The 25,360-nt window shown below is 42.3% G+C and overlaps 1 protein-coding gene across 1 annotated transcript in view; it reads left to right on the top strand.

Moving 5' to 3' along the window:
• The window catches only part of MAN1C1 (mannosidase alpha class 1C member 1), a 69,185-nt gene that overhangs the window by 9,601 nt on the left and 34,224 nt on the right, over nucleotides 1-25,360 (top strand). The window contains exon 3 of the mRNA XM_072884895.1: nucleotides 13,371-13,467. Within this exon, the coding sequence (XP_072740996.1) occupies nucleotides 13,371-13,467 (97 nt within the window). The remainder of the gene's footprint in view (nucleotides 1-13,370; nucleotides 13,468-25,360) is intronic.

The raw sequence follows: 25,360 nt of genomic DNA, 5'->3' as shown, positions 1-25,360 counted from the left end.
TGCGTACTAGAATCAAAGGAGAGACCTTGACGGTGTTTAAAAAGGGAAAGTGTGCTCTTAATGCTTACTTATTCCCTTAGCAGAAAGGTAATGGAGCCTGGCTTTCTAGGAATGAGTCCTGTGTGCTGAAACCCCCATACATCCTTAGACCCCCCTCATGCAGTTTGTGACTTGTCCCCATCCCTCTGTTTGTAGTTCCTTCTGTGTCACCCAGCCCTGCCCAGTGGTGCCTCTTGCTCTTCCCAGCGTCCCCCCTCGGCTGTGTGGGCCAGAGGTGATGGTCCCGCTCCGGGTGCTTGGTACCGTAGCTGCCCGCTGCTCAGCGGGCTGTGGCTGAACAGAGCAGGAGCTTAGGCTGGTCTCTGGCCTTTAGTGGGGCACTCTGTGGGTCTGTCCTCCAGTCTGCTGGCAGTTTGCGCTGAACTTCAGTTTCTTTGTGACCTTTTACCCTCTGTCAAACCTGATTGAATTTTTGCAGCTCAGAAGTTACTGGGGAGGACGGGCAGACAACAGCTGAGCAGAAAAGAGTTCTTGGGCTTATTTGAGCTAATTGTTCTGATGGTTGTGATTGAGTGGGAGCCAGGAACTCATTAGTTCTAATCTGGCCTCCAACACTTCTATTGCATGTCCATAGAGCTGTTATATTTCTCTCTCTCTTAGTTTAATAGTGGATAGAACGATGTCCTAAGAGGAAGGCTGCAAAGAAGAATAAATGCAAGAGATTTAGAAATTCTACAGCATCTCATCGTGCCAACAGCACTTGCAAAGGATGATGATATACAGTGAAGCTATATGTTCAGTACATCCTAGAGAATGTCTCTTCTCTAAGAGCTGGTACTTGCTTCAGAAGAAGTCAGTGACAGAATTCCCACTGATTTATGGAGCAAGATGGCTCTGAAGACTGTCTGTACTGAGAATTGGAACCATGTTAGTAACGTCCGAGCAAACCGTGTTTAAAACAGGGTTCTTGCTCTAATTGTGTTAACATGATTTCCCTGGGCAGTAAGGAAAGTGCGTAACCATGTACTTTGCAAAGTAACAAAAGATAATTATAATGTAATCACATTTCATCCATCCTGAAACCCTCCTGCTGTCTGGCTTAGCCAGCCCAGCTCACAGATAAAATGCTTCCAGTAGAAATGTGGATGTTTCTGGCTCTTCTTCCATCTGAGCCTCCATTTTCCTCTGGAGTTTTCTAGGAAGGATGCATACTTATGTTGGTAGTTCAGCATTGTGCTAGATGAACCCAAACAAACCCTTGGCTGATTTCTGGTGCTGTTTTGGCTTTCTTGAAGGCCTTCCTCCAATCCTGATACCATGTTAGGATTCTTCTGTCCTGAAACATCATAGTTGTATTTGATTATCTTATCCATCAGACATTTGTTCTGCATGTTAGTGAGCCCTCCAACAAGCAGAACATTGTCGCTGCTGGGTGTGGATCTGCCCACTCTCATCAGTGGCTGCACAGTAGAATAATTCAAAAGATTGATTTTTTGAAAGGCAACTCCTTGGCTGGTGTAGGATAAAGCAGTAGACAGCTGTCTTCTGGTTCTTTTCATTTCTGGATTTCAAAGACCTAAAAAAATAAAACTTTGAGTTTAATATTAGGGTGAAATTTGGTAAGCGGAACAGAGTGGAAGCTTGTTGCTTAGGCCTTGAAAGGAAGCACGGCCAGAGAAGTACTGTGGAAGCCACTTTTAACATTGGCAGGGACATGGAGTCTGTGACCTAGGAGACGCCTTCTGTCTCTAATTTTGATGAATCTTTACGGTTCTTTTCTTTAGTTTATTATCCAGATCTCCTAACTTTCCATTTCTTGCTTTTATTCTTTCAGCAGTTCATTAATCATTGTTGTATGATGACTGTCTAGTACAGTGCTGGAATGATGCCAGGGCCAAGCCCTGGTCCCTCTCGTGATGGGAGGTCAGGCTAAATGAAAGCAAGTCCTCTTCATCCTGCCAGCTGAATTCTAACATTGTTCTAACATCCACTCCACCAACTTCATTTTTATTAAAGATCCAGTATTTGCAACCTGATTTGTATGATTTATTGTTGACTGAGGGACTCTTGGAAGAGTTTATCAGCCTCTGGCTAATGAATTTGCTACTGTGGTCCAAGAATTTCTTACAACACTTTTGTAAGGTGACAGCTCTGCCATGAGGCTCTAGGAAGGCTGTGAGCAAGTTTCTTGTGTCTGTTATTAGCTATTACCTTTGATAAATTATTGGGCTAATCTCTGCTGACTACTTAATGCTTGAGAATTGCTCTGTTCCTCTCTTCAGAAGTTCAAATCAGAAGTAACTCTTGAAAGGGGAGAGGACAGCAACGCTCCTATCTGTCCCTCCGAGCAAGGACTACAAAGACAGATGGGGAGCAGGTGAAGCAGCAAGAAATCATTAAACTAAACTCATCCTCCCAGATCTCTCCTGTTAAGCCATCCAAGTGTGAGATAAAGCACGAGGTGTGCTGGCAGTTCCCGACTTCCCTCTTTTCTCCTGCTCCAGCATTTGGACTGAGACAAAGACAGTTTCCAAACAGATGTTTCTTCTGCTCCCTAAGTCTGCTCTCACTGTACAAAAGAGGAGCGATGCAGGGTAACTCTTGGCCTGTATTTACATTTTTTCTTTCTTTCTTTCCTTCCTTCAGTTATCCCATCTGCTTATGACTGCTTTTTGGGCCCTTGAGCCATCCATGTGTCAAAAGCAATTCACGCTTTGCTGGTGCTGGGAGGAAAGAAGCGGATCAGATGGGTGGTCCTGAAATGGAAAGAGTGAGACGTGTATATTGAGCTGCCGAGTGAACCTGTGACCGTGCTAAGTTTTTCTTCCAGTGTGAAAGGACTCCTTTCATATCTTGCAGTGTGGGTCCTATTAAGAGCTGTGATTCCCTTTTCCATATTTAAGGGCCTAACAGAAGCCTGTTGAGCCTGTGTAGGTTGTCATTAGCCAAGACTGTACCTCGAGCCATGGTGTGAATCAGTTCAGTTTATCCACCTGGCTCCCTACACTGACTTAGCAGCTCCGAGTCATTCATGTTCCAAAGCATCTTGCTGTGTCCCAGGCTGAGAAATCTCTTCTTCCCAAAAGAGGATGTGGCTGATTGTGAGGGTGGTCTACAGTTTTTATATCTGAAAAAGCTTTGGAAATGTTTCTTTGGCTGAACTAGAGCTCTTCAGTGTCCAACTTGCGTTGCTGACTTCAGAGCCTTACACAGAACCCTGGCCTTCTGGTGCATCATAATTTCCATAAGCATTCTTCATGGTGACTGTTAGGATATTTCTGCTCTGGGCGAGGCAGGCTTTATTTACGTGCCTCAGGACAGCTCCGTGGCAGATTTATGCACAGAGACTCTGGTCCCTGTTTAGTCTTTCTCTTCCATACCCACAGAGTATTCCTGCCGTGGTCCCACATCCAAGGCTCAGGAGTACAAAGCCCCGTATCTTCTCTGTTTTGTTTCTTTTCATAATTGATCTGTTTGATGTCTGTCTCACAGGCTGTCAAACAGGTAGGCCTAATAGGTTCTAGAGACATTTTTTATTTTCTTTTTATTATTTTCCTTGAAAAGACAAATGTCCCCACACTCTTTTTCTTTTTTTCCTTGCAGTCTGCCCATTTTTGGTTCGTTATCACTACAGCTTTTTTTAGAGCATCCCCTTGGGCTCTGGCTCTCCAGAAATGAGATTCCTGTGCAGATGGTATCTTTAGGGAGAGAGAAAATTACTTACCTTGTCATAATGCAGGTCTGGAAAAATAATCTTGCTTAGTGTTTGTGTTTCCATCCACCTTCCCTTTTAACGTGGGGATATTATGGCGAGGAGCTGATGGATTCTGGCCTCGGTGTTTAATTGATCGTTGTACATCATTCAGCTGGAATGTTGGTCACTTTTAAGGAGAATTTGTAGTCTGTGTGTAAGTAGGGATTTACGAAGACCATGTGCTGTACATGCTTGAAGGGATGTAGTGGAAATGTAAGAGCCCTCAAGGCAGCCTATAGGTATGTCACAGTGCCCAAAATCTTAAGAAGAGCTGGGGGAATTTCCTCCATGATTTATGCTGCAGGCACAAAACTCAGGAGGGAGACTCTGAGGTGACATTTGAGGAAGCACAATTACTAGGTAAGTAATTTTTTTCCACTTTCTTTCCTCAAAGCATGCTGGAATGTAATAGTAGTCACTAAGAAAAGCCATTACCAGACTGTCCAACCTAGAGTTAAAAGGACTTGAAAAATCCAAATAATAGTGTCACACAAAGTGTATTGCTTTCTGGGTCCGCCTGCCATCCTTTGTGCATGCAACCTCTGGTAGTAGCTGTAGAAAGAGTTGTTGTGTGTTTGACAGACATCTCCTAACATGCAACTTTGTTAGCAAAAGTAATCTTGTGAAGTGAACCATTACATTAGAATGTAAAGGCAATGATTTGTGACATCGCAGTAGTGTTGGGGAAAATATTTGCTTGATACGCCTCTTTGTGTGTGAAAGTCTGTATATATGTATGTGGATATATGGTACCTTTTCACTTCCAAAGTGCAGTGCAACCAGTAATTCCTGAAACTAGCATCATGGTAAAGTATAGCACAGTGTGATGTAGTTCATAGGTATATTTTAATACTTTTAAGTATCTAATATTCCAATATTAGAATATTATTATCTAATATTCCAATATTTTACAAAAAGAGATTGAGTTCCTATCTTCCGTTGTTACTTGAACACATTCTGGTATCTTCTACTTTGAAAGCACTTATAAGTGCTACAGGTATATACTCACAACTTAAATTTCCATTTAAGAAATCTGTTTTGGGTGGGAAATCTTAATGCATAGAAGCAGTAAACTAGAGCTAAGTTCAAATTCTGCACAGTATCAACCCCCCCCCCAATGTTTTGTAAGGACCTTAAATTTCTTTTGTGATTCCTCATACTTAGAGATGTTGCTCAAAGAGCTACTTCTGCCTTCATTCTGCGGTAATAACAAGGGAGATCATAATTATTCCTATGGTTTTAAGCTCATCTTTCTTGAAGTGTCCTCTCTTCAGTTTTTAATCTTTCCTGTATCTCGCTGTTCACTGTCCGTATGTTTGCTGGCACAACATCTTCACTTTCATCTGCATCACACAAGCTATAGTTAGATTTGCTCTTCGACACTGACCCCAATTTTTTTTGCAGCATGCCAAATTACCTTTTGAGTATCCATCTATGGAAGAAATCATCCCTCAAATTTAGTAGGGTCAGTTCCTCTGGCTAAGGCTGCCGGCTGCAAACTGGACATCATGGATTGCCTTTTTGTGCAAGTTCTCTAAAGCTCATGACAGCAAGTGCTTGAATGGCAGTTAGAGGTAACAAGCTTAAGACCAGAAGAATCTTCATCGCTTTTATTGCTGGCCTGGCTGTACAGTGTCAACTTCGGTCGTGCTCTGGAATATCATATGTTTGATCAGTTATAGAGGCTCGGAGGAAATATGAAGCTGACAGCATTAGAGTGGCCGAGAACACAAATACCTTTTATTTCTATTATTCCACACGCTTTGATTCTGGGAAGCGAAGGAGATGAGACTACAGCTTTTCTTGTCTCTCTACTAAATCACCCTGTGCTTTGGTCTAGACTTGCAAATTTGTTCTCAAAACCATTGTCGTCCTCTTACAGTCTAGCATCTCATTAAGAAACGAACTGCAAAATCAACTGCTCTTGCTGACATGTTTCCTGATTTAGATGCAGCTGGATCCAGCTGGGTCTTAATGCCTGAGATAGTCCTATCGCTATTTTTTTTTCCCCTCTTGACACGGTTAAATCTAGTTACATTAGGAATTTAATTAGGAGTTAGTTTAATTGTGTTTTGAGCTGTTCTTTCTCCCATTCAGCTTTCTTAGCAGGGGCTGTGAGTCAGGAAGACTCTTGAGTTCTATTTCTGTCCTTGTCACTAGCACTAACGACCTTGGACTATGCTGTGCTGTTTTTTTTTTTCCTTTCCCCCAGTGCAAATCAGACTTCTAGTCCTGCTTTTTTCCTGATTGTGGTGGGGGAGAGTGCTTACCTCTGCAGATCTGAGCTGAATAGCTCTCCTTTACTCAGCTGGACCGTCTGTCTGGGAACAGCAAGCTGAAGTTGAAACTTTTTTTATTGCAACTTGCTGGAAGGTGCCTTGTGGCTCTGTGATGGAAGGTGATTTCTTCTAACTTCATAAAGAATTCCTCCATTGCTTTCAGGGATGGAGATCAGTTTTCTGAGCAATGGACTGCTGTGTCTTTGGCTATTGTGCAAGAGGGAGTGAGCTGTGATAGTAACTGATGTCAAAAAAAAAATACCCATGCAAGTTTGAACACAAGCTGCCAAGACTTTGCCAGAAAAATCTGAAGCAAAGCCCCACTCACCCGTTGCTTGAATTACTGTTATATTTACTTCTAGATAAAGCGACATGTAGCAAGTAATTCACAGTATCTATCTACCATCTCACACTAAACAATCAGCTGATGTATTTACAGTCAGTAGGCTGACAAGGTTTCAAATTTTGTTTTAGAATCTGTTATAAAGAGCCGGAGCACATGGGAGGTGTTGTGTACCTGGGCTGGTGCTTTGGGTATGGAAACATGAGCCTTCATGTTGTGTTTAAGGAGAAATTGGATAGAACAGTAGCAAAGGCAGCTGTCAAAGAGCTGGGGCTTTCCTTAGCTTTGAGCGTCGTTCCAAAGGGTGTATTTGCAGAAATTTGCTTTTGAGGAAGTGGGTTTGTGGCAGGAATCAGTCTTGTATTATCTGGGAGGCTCACCAACCTCCTGCCCCATTACGGTTATGCATATAATCCCAGTGTTCACTCCCACAGGTCACCTCTTTGACTAAGAGGTATGTTACTGCGTTGATGCAGCTGCAGCAGAATAATTTATACTCTCCTGCGTCGGGGACCTTGCCCAGGTACAGGCACTTCTCGCTGCCATATGAAGTCATCGCTGACGCCGGGTGCATGTAGACAGGCATTGCGTTTTGACCCTCAATCTGCCACTGCCATCTCGTGCAAAATGATTCTGGGTCTGCAAGATCATTGAGCGAAAGAATATTGAGCACGAATTCACCAAGTGAACTCAGTCCCAGGCTGTTTAATACACTTTGGTTATTTCTCTTTATTATGCCTAGTGCTCTTAGAAGAAAAGGATGAGGTCTGTGCTGTAGGTGGATCAGCTGAGGCACGCAGTAGTGGAAGTTGCCCAGTGGGTGTATGAGAAGGGTCAGGAATGGAAAGCAGAGAGGAAATACCTGTCCTGTTGGAGTCGATGAGATTGTGTTTGCTTGGTTTTGCCAGGGCTTTCATTTGGTAGTAACAGTCTCAGGTTTTACATGCGGTCACCCCTTTACCATCAGTTAAAAGAAGAATGATACTTTATTTAAAGTTAGAGAAATGAGGTAATGTTGGATTAACACTTACCAAGGTGAGACTCTGTAATGGTTATCAGTTGTTTGAAGGCCTATTAAATGAAAATCTTTGCAATTCACTTAATGTTTTATTCAAAGATGGAAGCTAACATGGATGCTATAAAACCGGCAGGTTAGCTAGCGTGTCTCTAAATTGCTCAAGTTCCTGTTGGGATCTATTGGATTTACAATAATCTTTAATTATAAAATGTAATTACTTTAGAATGGATTATCAATGTTGGTGTCCATTTCTGTGGGTTGCTTGGTAACGTCTTTCATGTGCTGAAGCACTATCTGTTCTGCGAGTTACAGGCTTTTAAACCCATGAAGTAAAAGCCTGTGGATATTAGTGTCTGCCTAAATGGAACCTTTCAATCAACTGGAGTTAACACACAGCTTTGTTGTTATTATTTTGCTACTACGTAAAAACATTTCTAAGGACAGTGTCCCAAAGAAGTAGCCTGAGAAGTTGCTCAGCTTTATATTAAAGATTTTCAAATAAATTCTAACCTTTCTGCCATGGTGTTTGTATGGATATTTATATCTCTGTGTGATAATATTAAAAACAGCAACAGATAATAAACATGGTACTGTTTCATTACCTTTCCTGCAGTCAATCCTGAATTATACAAGTGTATGCAAGTCTGATTAGAAAAAAATACCATCCATTATTCCAAATATAAATGGCTTATCCTGATGTGTTCAGGCAGACTTTCTCTTCTGTCTGCAAGACTGACAGTCAGTTCCTTTTTTTTTTCTCTGCATCTTGTCATCTGGTAAATTATTTTTTACACAGCTGGGGAAAATATATGGCACTATATTGCAGGTTAAAAATCCAAACTAGAACAGGGCTATTTTGGGCTAGCAGGAAGGTTAGAGATGGGAAAGAACAAGCCCTAGTTTTGAAACTGATATGACAACTAATCTTCCTCCAACTGTGGAGGAAGGAAGAGAAACCTGTCTGGTAATTTGAGGTGGGAAAAACCAAGTAAGAAGTACAATCGGGAAATAAATATTTAAAATTACACACACACCCCATTTTTTTTTCTTTTTGTTTGGATTTTTTTGAGAACCCAACTCGGGAATTTCTTAGATAGCTTAATAGTTAAATATTTGAAGGGGAGTTGAAGAAGGGAGGCTAAAGAGTCACAGAAGTGGTTATCTTGTGAAGATAATGACTTTGTGTAATGTTCCTTGGAAGTTCTTGAAAGGGGCTGATTGGTTGGTATATTTAGATTTCATCTTTTAAGCATTTACTAATTATCCCAGCCTAGATGGATAAAACTAATCAAATAGCTGTTTGGGAATGCTCTGCATTTTTAAATCTTCCCTGGTAACAAAAGGAGGGCAAGTGATAGTGTGTGGGGATTTTTTTCTTTTTTTTTTCTCTCATCTCTCTGCTTTTTGCAAGTACATAAACCCAGGGATTTTCGGTGGTTTTGTTATTACATATATTAAAGAACATCAGATTTGCACATCCCTTCAGGGTGAAAACACTTCCTTGGTCAAGTTTTTATCCTGAGCCCTGTTTCTTCATTATTGAGATCACAGAACTCACTAAATGCCTTTTTGTTCTGAACTCTTTGCAACTGCCTTTCCACTGGAGTCTGCTTTTTCCATAACCTCAGGTTCCCTGAAAATCAGTAAAATGGTGTCACTCTGAAAATCAAGACTGTAGTACACGTGAGCAGAAACTGTAAATCCCAAGTGTTCAATATCTCCCGCGTTACAGCCTGGGTAGCATCATAAAAGCACTGCCGGACCGAGGAGCAGTGGTGCCCTCCTGTAGTATGTCATGTAGTGTGTGCGGAGAGGGAGCGTTACCAGCTTTGATGCTTTTATTTACTGAGTCTGGAGCGGTCATTTTTATTGTGTTATTTGGCATGTTTGATCTCAGAAAATGTAAGAATTCTTGCTGAGTTAAGACACATCAAGAGCAAACAGAAATGAGAGAATGGGCAAAGCTGTGGTAGCAGTGTAGGTGCTGTTGTGGTGTGCTTGTTAGGCTTAGCAGATGGAGAAGTCTGGGGTATCAGTGAAAATATTAAATACTTGTGCGAGTTTCTGCTGCAGTATTTGAAGGGACACAAGCACTTAGCGTTTGGCCCAGTATTTTAAAGGAGAGTATTTATAAAGCTGACTTCTAAACAAAAATATTTCCATGTGTTAAATAAAAAAATGCACTGAAAGCAATTTTAACCCAGCCTTGTTCTGCAACGTGTTTGTGCGATCTAAATACTGCAGTGTTGTGAACCTGCAAAGTTGTAGACGAAAACCCTGCAACAGCAAACTGCTCGGTGCAGGACTTTGCGCTCAGCACCTGGCTCTGCATGGCTGCAGACTGCTGCCCGTATGAAATACATGTGGGCTTGAGAGATCTTTCTTTTTTGGGTTTGGATGGAGCAAAGCACAAGAAAAGGTAATGGCCTAACTGATGTAAGTGATAGTGCGGGTTTTCAGAATTCAGTTTAGTTACTTGTAGCTGATTTGAATGTATAATTGTCTAGCTGGGTGGCTGAAACTCTCAAAAGTAAAAAAGTGACTTGCAGACTATAGAAAAGAAAGAGCAATCTGACAAACTTGATTATAAATTTGGAAGTCTCTGCTATAAATCAGCTGAATGCCAGGGTGATTAGAATTTCATGGCCAAATAGATAATTGTCTATTAGATGGCAGATGGCACACTGGTAAGAACAAAATCTAAAATTATGGGTCTATTTCCATAATTTTTCTGGTTCTGGTGCCATTTTTCAAATCTAAAATGACATCATGTTAACGCTGACATATTGTGATCTGTCATGACTGGAATGGCATAAAATATTCACTTCTAACCGTGGTGTCTCATCAGAAAGTGGACTTAAACACCTCACTACGCGAATTTCCATTTTGCACCTCTCAGCTCCATCCCCTTCTGTTTCAACCCAACATTTGGAACCTCTGTCAGAGAAAGCTCCTGAAAGTTCCATCTCAGTCCTCTGTACGGTATATAAATGTGGAGTCCCCACTTTTAGAAACTTGATGAATCTCTTCAGTGGTTTGGAAGTTGTACTGCTAAATTTGGATTGGAAAGACAGCTGCAGAAAGCCAGAATGGGCAGAATGGCGCAGATGCTTTTGGCTTTTAAACTTTTCCAGTTGCTGCTTTTGGACCTATCGTTAAAGGAAAGCTTGATCTTGGAACATGAAAGGGTACCACATTATGCATCTTGCCTCCCAAATATGGAGGGTTTAAAAGCAGTGAGCATAATTTTGTTCACATAAAGGAAAACTGGCAACCCTTTAGTATGATGAGGCAGCATATCCAATCTCATCCATCCTCTCTCTGCCTGATTATCAGCTCAGGACAGAACAGAGAAGGAGAGTTTAAGACACTGCAGCCAGCACAGCCCGAGAAATCATTTTGTAGTGGAAGTTTTTGCAACACTGTGACAAATGCAGCTTAAATGGTTGAATAGGCAAATTAAGAATAAACATATTTCTTCAAATAGCACTTGGGAGTCCTCTATGAAGTGAGACACTTTGGGGTGTCTGTCAGCAGGCCTCATGCAGTCCCTCCTCATGTGAGAAGACAGAAGGAGAGGAGATTTCCCTTGTAGGATATAAGTGGCTGTTGAAGGGAAACCCGGGGTAGTTTTCTTGCCTGTGATGGAGTTGTCAGCGAACTCAGCATCCCAGAGAGCCGTCTGCCCCAGCGTGGCAGAGATGCCTAGGTTTCTCGCATGCTTTGAAGAAGAAACTTCAGACCTTCTGGAGTGGAGGGGTTAAAAAAGTTGAGGGAAGGAAATAACTTTAAATTTCATACTCAGCTTAAAATGAGGCTGATTCAGAATTACAACGTTAGGAGTTTTATGCAACAAAGCAGAGTCATTTCCACATCCTTTCCATGTCCAGGTTCTCTATGTGCCAGAAGGGTGGATCCTCCTTCCTCAGCTCTGATTTAGAAGAGAAATGAACCAAATAGATTGCCTAGCTGTTTCCTTTCTGGTGCACAAGCCCTATTGCTCACTGTAGGAAAGCTCTCTTTATGGAAACACCATCTTTTCTGCAGTAAACTTCAGGATCAAGCTCTGAGACATGAAAGCACTCACTCGATACCGTCAGAGAGAGTCCAGAGTTCCTCAAAGATTTGCCCTGTTACGTTGATGAAGAGTGAGAATTTCCCATTTAGAATAATGCTGCCACTGAAAAAAACCCCAGAGATCTAGCAAAAATAAAATGAACACCCTGAGTCATATGGTTGAGGCATGTTTGAGTGAATTTTGTGGAGGGTTCTTCCCCCCTCCCCTCGGTCATTATTTAGTTTCCTCGGAGCAGAGCGCTTCAGTGACTAATTCATCCCACACTGAGTTTTTAAAACCCAAGTTGACTTTATTTGTTTGTCCAACATTCCTTCTCCTGGTGGTGTTGAAGTCTGACTGTTATCAATCAGTTCAGCAAATGTTTATCCTCATCCATATGACCAGCTCTGTGAAACTTTACTTTGGAAGCTTGATGTTTAAAAAGTAGAGGGGGTGGAAATCTGGTGATGTGGCTTTTTGTGTATGTGTGCTAATTAAGGAGTATATTGCCAGAGGCTTGCAATGTTGGGTTTGTGAAACACACAGCTGGAGGGAAGGACAAAAGTAAGAACTGAAATGACAGTAGGAATTTCATACCAAAGTAACCTGCATATTCTGATCCTGAAATAGAGCAGTAAATGCTGTTGCAGACACTAGACAGGGGCACTCTGTGGAGGAATGATTTGTTTTAAACTGTCATTTTCTCTCAAATGTCTTGTTTAAGTGAAGCATTTTAGAAGACTTATCTTTGTTGAGTGGCGGCAGCGAATATTGTCAATTCTCTGAAGCCGCCTTCTTCCCCTTTGTTATCTGACTTTTTTCCAAGGATTGAATCAAAGAATGTACAGGTCACTGCAATGCTGGGGCTGAAACTGCTCAGAGCCAGGCTGTATGGATTATAAAAGGGAGCTTTATTTAAGGCAGTCCTTAGAAGCTGACAAGTCCTAGTCTCTGCTAGCTGCAGAGAGGATACTTGTAGGTTTAATTTTTCCTACCAGCTGGAGCCAAAGGGGCAGGAGGACAGAAAAAGCTGTGCTGGTGTGTGTGTTTTGGAACTCACACAAACCCGCTGCCTTGCAGTCCTCAGGGAAAGGCTAATGTGCTGAGCCCGGGCAGGACAGTTCAAATGTCCCAAAAGGAATTGTTTGAATTGGAAAGGGTTTCTCAGAAATCACCTAGCCCATCCGCAGGACTCTCTTAAGAAAGCACTTTTGAGTTTTGATAGGAAGATATCAAAATGCCATGGATCTCCCCTTTCTCCTTTATGAAGGTATTCTGTTAATAAATAGAAAGAAAACTTCTGTGCAGTCCTTAAACAAAGACCAATTTCTTCCTTTGCTCACCACAGTATTAAGTGCATCGCATACCTCGGTGGTGCTGCTTTGCCAAAGCTGGATGTGTAACTGCTGCAAGGTGGGCTGATGGTGGGTGGTTTTGCAGTTTGATCAAGTTTCATTATCGCTATCGTAAAGAAATGCAAAAACTCAGAAGGTAACATCCCTATACTTAGAGATATATCAGCTTTGGCCTTACATTTTTAGCCCATTTTAATTATCATTCTGAAATACTGATACTCCTCGAAAAAGGTCAGAAATGCAAAGATGGAGGCATCTTTCTAAAAATCCCATTTGGTTTGCACAGCTCAGGGGAAAAGTGGACTCTCAGTGTGTTGGATACTGTGGTACTTCTGAAATGTGCCAGTCCCAAGTTCCGCACCAGGAGTGACGAGTTTGAGACTCAGCAAACCGCTGAATGCAGCCCCGTTCATCAGTGTTCAATGCAAATTAAAATTTTATAATGAATGGGCCGTTGGTTGCCGGGTTTAGCAATGGATGGGAAACTCCCATTCGTTCCCAGAGCTGAAGTTCAGAAAATTTTCAGTTCTGTTAAGCACTTTCATTCAATTTTTCTTTTTACAGATGATGAAATTTGCTTGGGATAACTACAAACAATATGCACTCGGGAAAAATGAACTGCGACCGCTGACTAAGAACGGACACATCGGTAACATGTTTGGTGAGTTCTGAATCAATTTTAGTGCAATTTCATTGCATTTTTTTAAGGTCACATGTCCATGTCAGTTCCTTTCTCTGCAATGCAGTGAGGTATCTATAACAGCTTTGATCTCTTTCCTCTTTCCATTTTTATGAAGTGAGACTTTCAACACAGCTCCTAGGGGCTACCTACTCATATTGCATTGCTGGGAATCTCATTCCTACAGGCATCTCTCAGTGCGCAGCCTGTATCACCTCTGTGTACAGATCTAGCACCAAACGTGCCTGAGAACAGTGCTAAAACCAACCAGTGTCTTTATTAAAACATGAAGTCAGTCCAAACCTGACAATGCTGCTATTTGTCTAAGCTTGTAGACGTCAGGAGCTGACCAAACTGAGCATTTTCTCGCTCGTTTCTCCACTCTTGAGCAAGATGTGAATTCCATGAAATATTGAGTGGGTGAATCAATATTAAAGGCTCTTTATACTATGTGCTTACTGGCTTGTATAATTTTACTCTTTAGCGGATTAGCTTTTTTTATGTGAACCACTTACTAATTTCAGTGCTATTCCCCTGCTTGTTCTGGTGGGATACTTGTTGACTTTCTGGGATATAGATTGTCTTTTTCCTCATTTGCACTCAAAGCATTTCCCTGCTCTGCTCACTCTGCCCTAGCTTGGCCTTGCCTCCACAGGTTGTGCCATAGTGAGAAGGTGCAGAAGATGGAGGAAGGCCAGCAGAATCTGCTTTAGCAGCCCTTTCCCATCCCTCCTTGGGGAAAACTTGCTGTACAGAGGTCTCTCAGCTTCTTTCCACAGGACTCTGTTTTGCAGAGATTATCTCCCAGAGTCCGCGGCCCAGATTAGGATGGAATAGAGTTCTTTAGTGAGCAAATTATCTGTCAGCTTTATTTCCTCAGGGCAAAGGGATTGGACTAATACGGTATGAAGAAACTCTCCCATTCCTGTTCTTGCACTCTCTAGGTGTCCCAGTCCTTCTCTACATCAGGTACATGACATGGGTGTGATCTTTCAGACAGTAGATGTGGGGATCTACTGCTTTGTGTGGAGAGGCCTCCTACGCAGGCCTCATTAGCTTTGGGGAGCTGAGATATGTGTGAAAGTGAAGGTTTGAAGGTGGAAATAACATCATGTGTCTTCTAGGATGGCCACAACCTTGAAGAGCAGCAGCCCTGTTTGGCCTCTTGACTGCAAGGGCAGATGGAGGTGGCAGAGGAAGGGCTGGCTTTCAGTTTAGCCACAGCATGGGGAGAAACCTTGGTGTTCCGCTTGTGGTGCCACTATCAAGTCCTTTTATTGCCCCAGATGAGGTACTTGTTGCTTTAGTTCCTGCAGAAGTACCAGGAGAGTTAACTCACATCTGGTTGTGCAATACTGTAAATTGCATGGAAACTGCATTAGCGATTGCTGGGGTCTGTGGAGGAAGTGGTTTTGGAAGCGTGCCTTGTACCAGCACAGGCTGTGTATGACCAGGCACTGCTCTTGCCCAGCTTCACTTTGTCAGGAGCAGTGATTTGGGTTTGTTCCTCCTTTGCCTTCCTCTTTCACTGCCCCAAGAATACCCAGGTTTCTTACTTGAGAATTTGCATTAACTTCAGCACTAAGTTAAGCATTTTGCAACTTCTCCATTCTGGCAAGCTTGTCAAAATTCCTCAAGGAGCGTGCCTGTAAACAGACAAAAATATTGAAAGCTTTTAAATGTATTTATCATGCTAAAACAATTGGCAGTACTCATACTTGTTTGTAGCGTGCCTGTGAGCGCTCTCAAGGAAAATGCTTTGGAGCACAAGGATTTGCAGACAATTGCAGAAAAGAAGCTACATGGTACATTTCAGCCTCTTAATAGGCTTTTCCTCCTTTTAACCCTGGCTGGTAAAGAATGAAAGCATTAGGCAATCCGTCGCTGCAGCCCTCTATCCCTCTTGTCTTCAGAGACTTTTAGAAATTAGGACAGGGCACTGTTCGCCTTCTTCATTGTTGCCCATTTCCCCTCCTGTCACATCATGCATCTTTTCATTCCAAACTACAGATGTAATGGAGGCAAATCGGATACTCTCCAGGCTGGAGGTGTCAATATAAAGCTGAGATTTCTCTGCAGCTGCTTCCATGTGGGAGGGAAGGAACCTCTTTCAGGCTATTTTCAAATATGTTTGTGTGCATGAGAAGCAATCGAGTTCTTGAAGGGTGATATATTTTCCTGTTGTGGATGTGATGCTCACTTGTAGCCTAGCCTTCAGTTTAGCAGCCTCACCCTGGGGGAAGTGGGGGAGCTGCTCTCTATCAAATATTCTCTCTAATCAAAGTAGAAACACAAAATAAACATTCACCTTTGGCTCCTACATAGCATTCTGCTTCTCTTAACAGCCATGAGCTAGCATCCCTTCCCAATGTCTGCCCCGATGGCAGGAAAATCACAGGCAGAAAAACTCTTGTATCTCCACCCTGGTTAATCTCCTTTTTCCTCTGCCTTGCAAGGTGGCGGCTCGCATCTGGGAGAGTATCTGTACAGTTTCCATACTGCTTCATACCCAGAGATCAGACTTGCCCACTACCCAAGTAAGTGCTAGGCTGCTACTTACACTGGAAGGCAACATTCCCACTCACTTGGTCTTTGATCTGGTGGCTTGGTCTTATGTTCCTACTTGTGATTAATGCTCTCCAGATCCTATTCCTAGGCCATCAATTTCATCAAGATTCTCCTGTGTTCTGACATAGCTTATTTGTACAGAAGTCTTCTGATTGCTGTCATTTATAATCATTGCAACTTGAAAGCCCTTTCCTTAAACCCACTAGCTGTGGTTCTTTCATAAGCATTATTTATTCATCTGTGATGCTCGTGATAAGATGTGCCATGCTAAACATCCCATCCGATGCCCTCCAGTGGGGTAAACATGTTTTAGACTTGCAGCCATTTCAGATGTGTGATGATTTCCCTGGAAATTATGCCATGGAAATGGGCAGAGCACACTACTAGGATGGAAGGATGATCTCTCTTAGAATAAAACCTGCACCACAAGGTTCCAGTGTTAATGACTGCACAACTGCAGGGTTTTCAGAATTATCTGCAAAATTTCTCTCCGCACTTAAGCTAACTCAAGAAGACCTGCAGAGTATCTGGCCACTGTTAGAATCAGGCCCAAAGCATGCTTGTTTAGGAGAACTGTTTAAGAAAAATGGCACAGCTGGGCTTGTGGCTAAGGGTGAAGGCTAGAGATCTGCAGGTATGTATTCTGTTCCCAGTGCTGATCTAGTTATTTTAACCCTTCTTACCCCAGCATCTCAGCATTCCTGTCTTCAGTGTTGTGAGCATTAAATTAATTGATGTTTGCAAAGCATGTTGGATTCCTTGGAGTGAGGCTGCTGGAGAGGGCAACCGTATTATGTAGCGCAGCACTTGAAATGCACCTGTCACTGTGATATCCAGCATTAGATAGCTGAATTATTATTCTGCCCGCTCCCTGGGTCTGTCATAGCCACTTATTTTTCTGACAAAATGTTTTTAAAATCCTGTTAGCTTTACAGAGTTTCTCTAGCTATGGGAGAGTGAGCTGGCATCTATTTCTGCTCATGCATCAGCTGAATTGTCAGTTACATTTTGATTGCACAGTCTTTTAACAATGATAAGGTAAGAAGCCTGATTTTCAGTTATCTCCTGAAGTGTGCAGTGCTGGCAGCAGAAGAATCCTTCTTTGACTTATAACCTGAGCCAATTTGCTCTGAAATCAGTGACAGCAAGTAAATATGGAACCTTGCCGTGCTGTTAGACAGTCATTTTCACCACCTAACTGCACATTAGTATATTAATTTTAGTATAAAAATAGCAATCCTTAACTAGGTTTCCCCCCTTTTTTCCTCTCGCCCCACTTGAAATCACACCTAAAATTATGAATTGCCTTATCACAGCCATCGCTTCTCTCAGCATATGCTGAATTTTTGCATCATTGTGAGGCTCTGTAGCTTTATCTGATGTGAATCCATGTGACAACTGTCGCATCTAGGACACAGCCAGGCCACCAGAACTGGATGGCAAAGATCTGACGGCAGCTGGATCTGAAAGATATAAGGCGTTTATAGAGTTTGTCCTCATGTAGGGCCCACCATGTTGTTCCACGTTTGATTGCTTGGTGACAGAGAACACAGGGCTATCTGCACAGGGTGGATAAGAGTTCTTGGAAAATCAGTGGCTGCTTAGGCTGTGTTTGTGTACACAGCTCAGACTTTGGCCCGAACTGTCCTGACTGTTTTGAAGACAGGAGGTCATTGGACTCGGTTGCCTGGAAATAGTGCTATTTTGGCTCTCCAGGATAAAAAAAGGGTTTGAAGTGGCTGAGGAAGAAAAGTAGTGACCACATGAATATATACAGAGAGGGCTCTAGAAAGTACCAAGTTGACTGTCCTGAGATTCAGAAGCCTTCAGTTTTTTTCTCCCTGGCAAATGCAGTGCAATCCTACCGGACTTTCTCGCTGCACTGTGACCTGCCCAGTCTCTAATCTAGATCGAGATTCAAGTAACATCTCTCCACTGGACTTACACCACCAAGCTCATTCACAGGAACTTTTGACAGCAGCTAGAGTGCTCTTTGACCACCACCTCAGGTGCTGGGCCCAGCTGGACACAAAAGGCTCCGCGTCCCAGAGTGAGTCCCTTCAACCATCCAGTCTTGCCTACTGAGCCAAACAGTTTCCAAATAGCTGCTTCCTTCATCAGTGATTTAGCTAGGAAACCATGAAGCAGGCAGGAAATGTGCCCACCTCAATTAGAAGCAACAGGAGTTGATGTGTGAATATTTAACATGGGAAAGGTAATTGGATGAAAATATTAATTTAGCAACATTCTAACTACCAGAAGAGAAATGGTAACCTTCAATTGTGCAATCACTTGGTGCAGCTTTTCTGTTCTGCCTATGAGTCTCTTTCCCTGTGATCACAAAATTACAAAACCCTGGAGTGTCCTTTTATGTGATTAAAATAATAATAATAATTGCTCTCTGAATTTGTATGCTGGATTATTCCTGCTGCCTATTGCACATGACATTACACGGTTGGCTCCATGGGCTCTTTAAAGAGAAAAATATATTGTAATGAAGATGTTGCTGGAACACTGTTGCTCCTTGGCATCATCATCTTTTTTTTTTATGTATGTTATCCAGTTGAGTATTATTTTCAGGAAGGGGATCCTGAGTTGACATTGGCTTTTGCTGTCACTGAAATCTGTAGCAACAAACTTATTTCCTGTCAGCAGGAAGCAGTGAATCAGGATATCCTCCAAATATCAAACTCGTTGGAGACTGGTTGCATGATTCGCGTTAGAGCTGACATTTATCCGTGTTATGGGGTTTTTTCCCCTGCTTTCCACCTGCCAAAGATCAGTCCTTCCAGACACCAAGGTTGTCATTAATACTGCAGGAGATCCATTCCCGCTCTGCTCTCACCTTGGGTCATGCTGAGAATGGTGGCTTCCTTCATATGTTCTGTTTCAAGCATTAGCTCAAACATCAGGGCTCCACTGAACCCTAAACCTCACACAGAGAGATTTAAGCTTATTGCAGTGGCTCAGCTGACAGGTAGTAACTTGTCAGCTTGAAATACTCATTTAAAAAGTTTAAACAGAAAAAAACTATTAATGTCAGATATAGTGGCCTAGGGCCTTCTTCAAACACCTTTGCTATCAAAGCCCTTATTCTGGGGCTGAGCTAGAGCTGTTCAGCTCCATTGTGGCAGCGATTTTTGAAAAAAAAATTATTTGAACCAAATAGATTCATCTCCCCTCAGCTGAGATTTACATCTTAGAAAACAAAAATCAAACTCAGAAAACACAGTGGAGAATAGCCTTGGCCTAAGATGCAAAGCACAGATGCACGTTCCAGTGTGTCTCTGCTTGTGTTCAGCCCTTTAGATATGAGGACAGCTGCAAAGATTGGACAGCAAGGGTTTGGACTGGGCCTGCCTTTAGCAGGAAACCGGGTAAACTTCGTATTATCTCAATGTAAAACCATTAATCATCCCAGGCTTCCTCATGAGTTTCATGAACTTTCCATTGACCCTGAACAGAGTTTTGAGTTTAATGAGGCCTAAAAGTAGGAGAGTGTCTTGGGATTTGTCAGAACTGCTTTGCACAGCAAAACGGAGGAGAAGGACACAAAAAAAATTAGGAAAACAGCCATTAAAGTAGCAAATGAAAGCAGAAAAAGAAAGAAGATTGTGTTGAGATGTTGTGAGTAGAGAGCATTCTTTGGGACCTCTTTTCAAGATGCTGAGGAGTAGAACATACACCATTGTGGATGAAGCAAGCCACGCATGAGCAGCCCCGTTACCATGTAGACAGGAGAACAATCCAGGCTGTAACTATTTTTTTCCTTTTCTCAGACTCTGGAGGCTGTATTTCAAAATACAGTGAGCTTGTCTTTAAGTTTTTTTTCTTCTTTTTTTATTTTTTTTTAATCACCCCGTTATGGATGTTGTTTGTGCCTCATTCCGGACACTAATTATGCGGAAATAATTGTCTAATCTTCAGAGATATTGAGCGTGTGATTAAAAGGCAGCCAGCTGAGAGTGGGTGTAGTTGGACTGCTCACCGATTCTTCTCTGGATTATGGAGGCGTTGGTGGCAACTCCACAGCAAAAGCTGAGTTGGAGGTTTGGCACTTCCAACTGGCTTGAACTGACATCCTGCATCCACTCCAAGGATCTTAATGGCACTCCTCTGTGACGACTTGGTAATAACACAGAGTATACAGAGTTGAATACCAGACTTGAAGCTCCTGACTACACAGATACCTCTGCTTTGGTCAGAATATATCCTTCAGAAATGCTGAGGACTGTTTGTCTTCTAGCCACCATTTGCAGTCAGATGCTTTACGTAATTCCTGCTGCAGACGCAAACCCACCTGCTGACATGCACTACCAGAAACTACGTAAAAAAGCAGAGCAAGTTAATATTTAAAAGATGTGCTTTTATCCATGCTTTTTTATGTTGGAAATCTCTTGAGACTTCTGGTTTTCTTATCTTTATCCCTCTGTATTTAGCTTTTCCTTGTTTATTCAGAGGAGATGGGTAGCTATAAACTGTGTAGCAAAAAAACCCACTTATCTTCTTTGTTTTTAATTCACTCCTGTTCCACTCTTGAAATTTCTGAAGAGATTAGGCAGGTTCAGAACTGGCTTTGCTGTGTTATATTTCACATGTAGAACTTAACTGCTTTATCATATCTTTTTTTGTGCTACTGATGAAGTTTCTTGCCACCTTCATTATGTATCTCATTGGATATTCATCTGGATTAGTGTTAGATTTTGACATTTTTCTATTCGCCTTCAGGAGATCGCATTTCAAATGGCTCCTGCTACAGAATTTCCTTTTCTATAATTTCCTCAGGTACTTGTTTCTGATTTTTTTTTTTCATCTCTGCTGCTTTTTGGGATGAGAGAAGTCTCTTATCTCACTTAATCAGTAGGTTTAACGTCATCCCATAGGACGTCAACTTTCAGATTTGTCACTGGTTTCGAGGTTGGATCTGTGTTCAGAATATTTTGGTAGGCATTTGTCATTTGAAGACCTTTATACTTTTAAAAAATACTCCCTTTTAGCCTCTCAGGATTGTTTTTGTCTCTAGAGAGAATTTTTTGGAAGTTCAAGAAAATCCCTTAGCCTTTGCTTGAGGCATCAATGTGAAAAACGGGGAGGATTTTTTTGGACTTACTAAAATTGCTCATCCTTCTTCTGATGTTTTATTCTCAAAAAATCTACTGCACCCTAACACACTTTATATGCAGCTCCCAAAAGAAAAAAGGAGAAAAAAAATCAGTGCAGGAAAATGAAGGTGTTTCAAGAGAAAGTTCTAAAGGCAGAGGTTGTTTCCATACCAATTTCAGTATACCCATAATATCCTTGCTTCAATACAAACATGCAATTAAGAACACCTAAGTTACGCCTATTTCTCGCCACAGTGCTTTTATCTGAATACGTGATTACATAGGGATATATCATTTCTTCACAGAGCTGGAGGATGGGAAAGCACAAATTATGTGAATAGTAAAGTGTAGAGTGGTCCGAGATCACAGCATTTCCAGTGATGGTCTTCACAGCAGTCTTGGTTTGTCTGTCTCACATCTTAATTTCCAAACTCAAATCTGTGCTGTGTTCTGCAAGCAAGAGCAGATAATTCAGGAATGAAGAAACTGAGGATCAAGTTTTTCCTGTACATGAGAGCAGAGAGCTTTCATTGACTTCACCGGGGCCTTCTTCAGGCATCTGGAAGTGGAAGTCGCCTTCAGGCATTAAAATTAACACCTTTTGACTAGGCTAGAACATTCCTTCTCTCTTGGCAGGCTACATCTTGGTTGCTGTGGGAACCAGCATTTTTAATTTCCTGACTTCTGTGTACATCCAAAATTGTAACTGTGATGTACTCTGTCACTAAGGTAGCTTTGGGGGTTTGCAGGGAATCGAGCCATCAGAAAGCATTTTATGTAGCACTTCCTTCCCTCAAAATCACTTTGGTGCATCTCCAAGGGGCATCTTCATGAGTTTTATTGGAGACCTGTAGTTCTCATTCATCTTAGTGAGTAATCACAGAATGAAAAAAGAATAGTGAGAAGTCATTTAGTCCTTCCCTTCTTAAGCCATCCCTAAGCTACCCCATGTTGGAAAGTCACTGCAGCCAGTCTGCTTCAGTGCTTTACAGTTTTAAAGCTTGTACTGGTGTCTGACCTCGCGCTCCTGCAGAAAGTTAAGCTGTGACTTCTTGGCCTCTCCCATCCATTGGGATGTGGAGGATGGTTTACCATCTTATTCTTTGCAGCACCTCTCTGTGTCTTTGCAAAATGTTGCCAAGTTCCCTTTGGTCTTCTCCCCTCAAGGCTGAGCAACCCCAGACCTTTCCAGCTTTAATTGTAGGTCACATTCTGTGGCCTTCTCCCCAGTGCCATTGCTCCCCTCTGAACTCTCCGGATGAGCCAAATGTTTCTTGAAGTGGACACTGTCCTGGCTGAGGCTTTGCCAGTGCGGAGTGCAGTGCAAGAGCCCTTTCATGTCTTGCATGCGACACATGCTATTTACCCATCCTGGGGTGGGGTTTGCTCCATTTTACACCATTACAACATTCTCGATTTGAGCTGAATTTGTGATCTGCTGTAGCCTCGGTATGGTTTTCTGCAGAGTGCTGTCTAACCATTTATTCCTTATGCTTCGTGCTTCGTTGTTCTTCCCTCAGGGTGAAATACGTTGTGTGTCCTTATTGAATTGCATCCTGGTTATTTCAGACTATTTTCCCAATTTGCTAAGATTATTTTGATATCTAATCCTGTCAAGCAACATACTGCAGAGCATTTGGAGTCTTTCAGCTGGGGTCTTGTTGGTGTGACTTTAACAATATAGGAGAGAAAAGGAAGAATATGGACAGATGGTTCCAAGTGATGGAGTTACCATGGCTTAATGTGTTCCTGCTCATCAGCTGAGACATGGTAATGGACCATTTGCATTCTCCTGACCCACTGCATTCACAAATAAAATGTATTTAGATTCTTTCATTGTTGATTATTAGGGACCTTAGCTCAGCTTGCGAGCAGTAACTTGAGTGCTTAACAGTATCTGGACTGATAGCAGGTGTCCAGGCCCAGCACCTCCCATTCTGTTCCGTACTGAACCGCATAATTAATCCTATTAGCTTTATTTTGAGGCAAAGGGCAGTTTCATTCCTATATCTCTGAATTCTGCTCTCACACCGAGGCTTGTGTAAGGGCCACATCATTTCTGTGAACACACTATGGGAGGTGATGTTTGCTTGTCTGGACTGTAGATAAAACCACGTCAGGGATGAGCAGTTTTATAACCCAAACTAGAATGCACTGTCTGTTCTGCAAAGCCCCTTCAGAGCGTATCTTATCTGCTGAGGGAGAAATGCTGTCTAGAGTTACAAGCTGCATCTCTCTCCTGTGCTGTCATAACACATCTGCCACAGGCACTTTTTGGGAAGTGTGTTTGGAAGACAGAAGGGCACCTTCTTCCTGATTACTGCAACGAAGCATCTCTCCTTTGAATTCTAAGATGAATTAGCAGTCTCTGCTCATTAACGGCTACCTATATCTCTCAGAGTCCATGGATAATAGTTGCAGGTAGGACGAGTGTGTTTGTTTTAATAGGCCTGTTGGGACCCCTCACATTAAATGATGCAGGTCCTCGAGGAGGTATGTGAAGAAGCAATAAATAGTATATAATCAGATTACCTTTAACTAGTCTAAAATTAATTTCAAACATCCAGAAGAGGAGAGACCAGCAGTATTTTGCCCCACCAGTATTGCTGCTGTTGTCTTCTGCTTAACCTTCTCAAACTGTTCCTCCCAGAATTACTCCTTGCTTGGCAAATTACCTATCTTTGCCAGAAGTAATCACCTCTGCTTCACTGACATCTGAGCCTTGTTGCCCGAACAAAGGAGAAAACCTCTTTCCCGAAGGAACATTTGAACGATTATTGCTTTCAATTTTCCGCTGAGCTCTCCGTAGCCGACATAGTCTGCCTGCAATAGAATCTGTGTGTCATGGGAAACGAATTGGATACACGTGGAGAGTGGATTTGCAGTATCTCTCCTGTATCAAGGATTGTGTTCCTGAGGGTCAGTCAAACCGCTTCCTCCTCTATGACACTTTCAAATAGAAACAGTTTGATTTGAGCTCCAGCAGGTTTGGAGTCATGCAGTGATGGGACAGTGCCTGTTGTTGGAGGATCGCTAAATGATGAAAGACAGTTGGAGAAACTGGGGAAAAGAGGATTAAACTGGGGAGCTGCTGCCAAGTATTAAATACTTAAGAGTCAGTTGGCAATAGGTGCTTATCATCATATATCTTCTCTTCCCTTCCACTGAAGGAAGTAACTATCTGAAGGGCCGTTACTGTGACAAGCAATTCATTTTTATGCTGAACACCTTTCTTTTCTTTTTTTCCCCAGTGCATAATAAGAATATCGCTAACCTGTTCCCACCAGCCTGATCTCCTCCAGACACAGTCTACTTTGCCACATTCCTAAATGAGCATGAACTCTCTTTTTCTCTCTCTCACCCATCATTTGTTCAGGGGAGAGCTGCCACTGCTAGTTCCATTTGAATGATAGGCTTAATTCTTCAGGGGAAATTGATATTTGAAAAACATGAGTGGTTTGTAATCCAAAAAAGCTATTTCTTCCCCAGCTGGAACACATTTTGTATTAAATTTGATCATAGCAACCTAAAAGCCAACACTTCAAGATGCTTCTCTGTGATGCCAGATTTACCTAGAAACTGTGCAGCACATATGCTAACACCCATTGTGTGGTGCAGGTGGAACTGTGATTCATTATCACTTCCCATGAACTCAGAAGATCGCTCCCGCTGACAATGAAAAACAGAGCGAGCTATCTTGTGGGCCAGATGTTTGGGCGATCTCCATAATACCAGTCTTCAAAATTCCTTGCCTTTAGGTGGGAGGTGGGTCATCCTTGTTTGGCAGATGGCTCTTTCAAGGTGGTGTTACCTTTTAGTCTCTTTGCACAGTCTGATGTACCATGGGCTCTGCTTCTTCCAAGCCACATGCTCCAGGATTAGTTGCTCTCCTGTTTCTAAGCACCTTTTCAGGGAATGATCAGCACTTTGACCTTTCCTTAACTGGGGCAAGTGTGATGTTATCCACCCTACAGTGTATAGGACTCGGTTTTGAGTTGATACGAAGTTGATACTTCGTTAGGTACGAAGCTTATAGAGTGGCAGTAGCCTCGGCATTGTCTTGAGTGATGCCCTGTGTCTAGTGAAATGCATGGGTTTCTGATGGGTCCACTAAGTATTTCTTCCAGACCTGCAAAAAAAAATTAGCATCTCTGGAATCAGATAGTTGGTAGCTGAAGAGATTAGTAGCCAGTTGGTAGCCTATG

The sequence above is a fragment of the Ciconia boyciana genome, chromosome 21 (assembly GCF_034638445.1).
Source record: "Ciconia boyciana chromosome 21, ASM3463844v1, whole genome shotgun sequence".
NCBI lineage: Eukaryota > Metazoa > Chordata > Aves > Ciconiiformes > Ciconiidae > Ciconia > Ciconia boyciana.
Note: the sequence above shows the minus strand (reverse complement) of the source record. Positions and strands in the feature narration are given on the sequence as shown.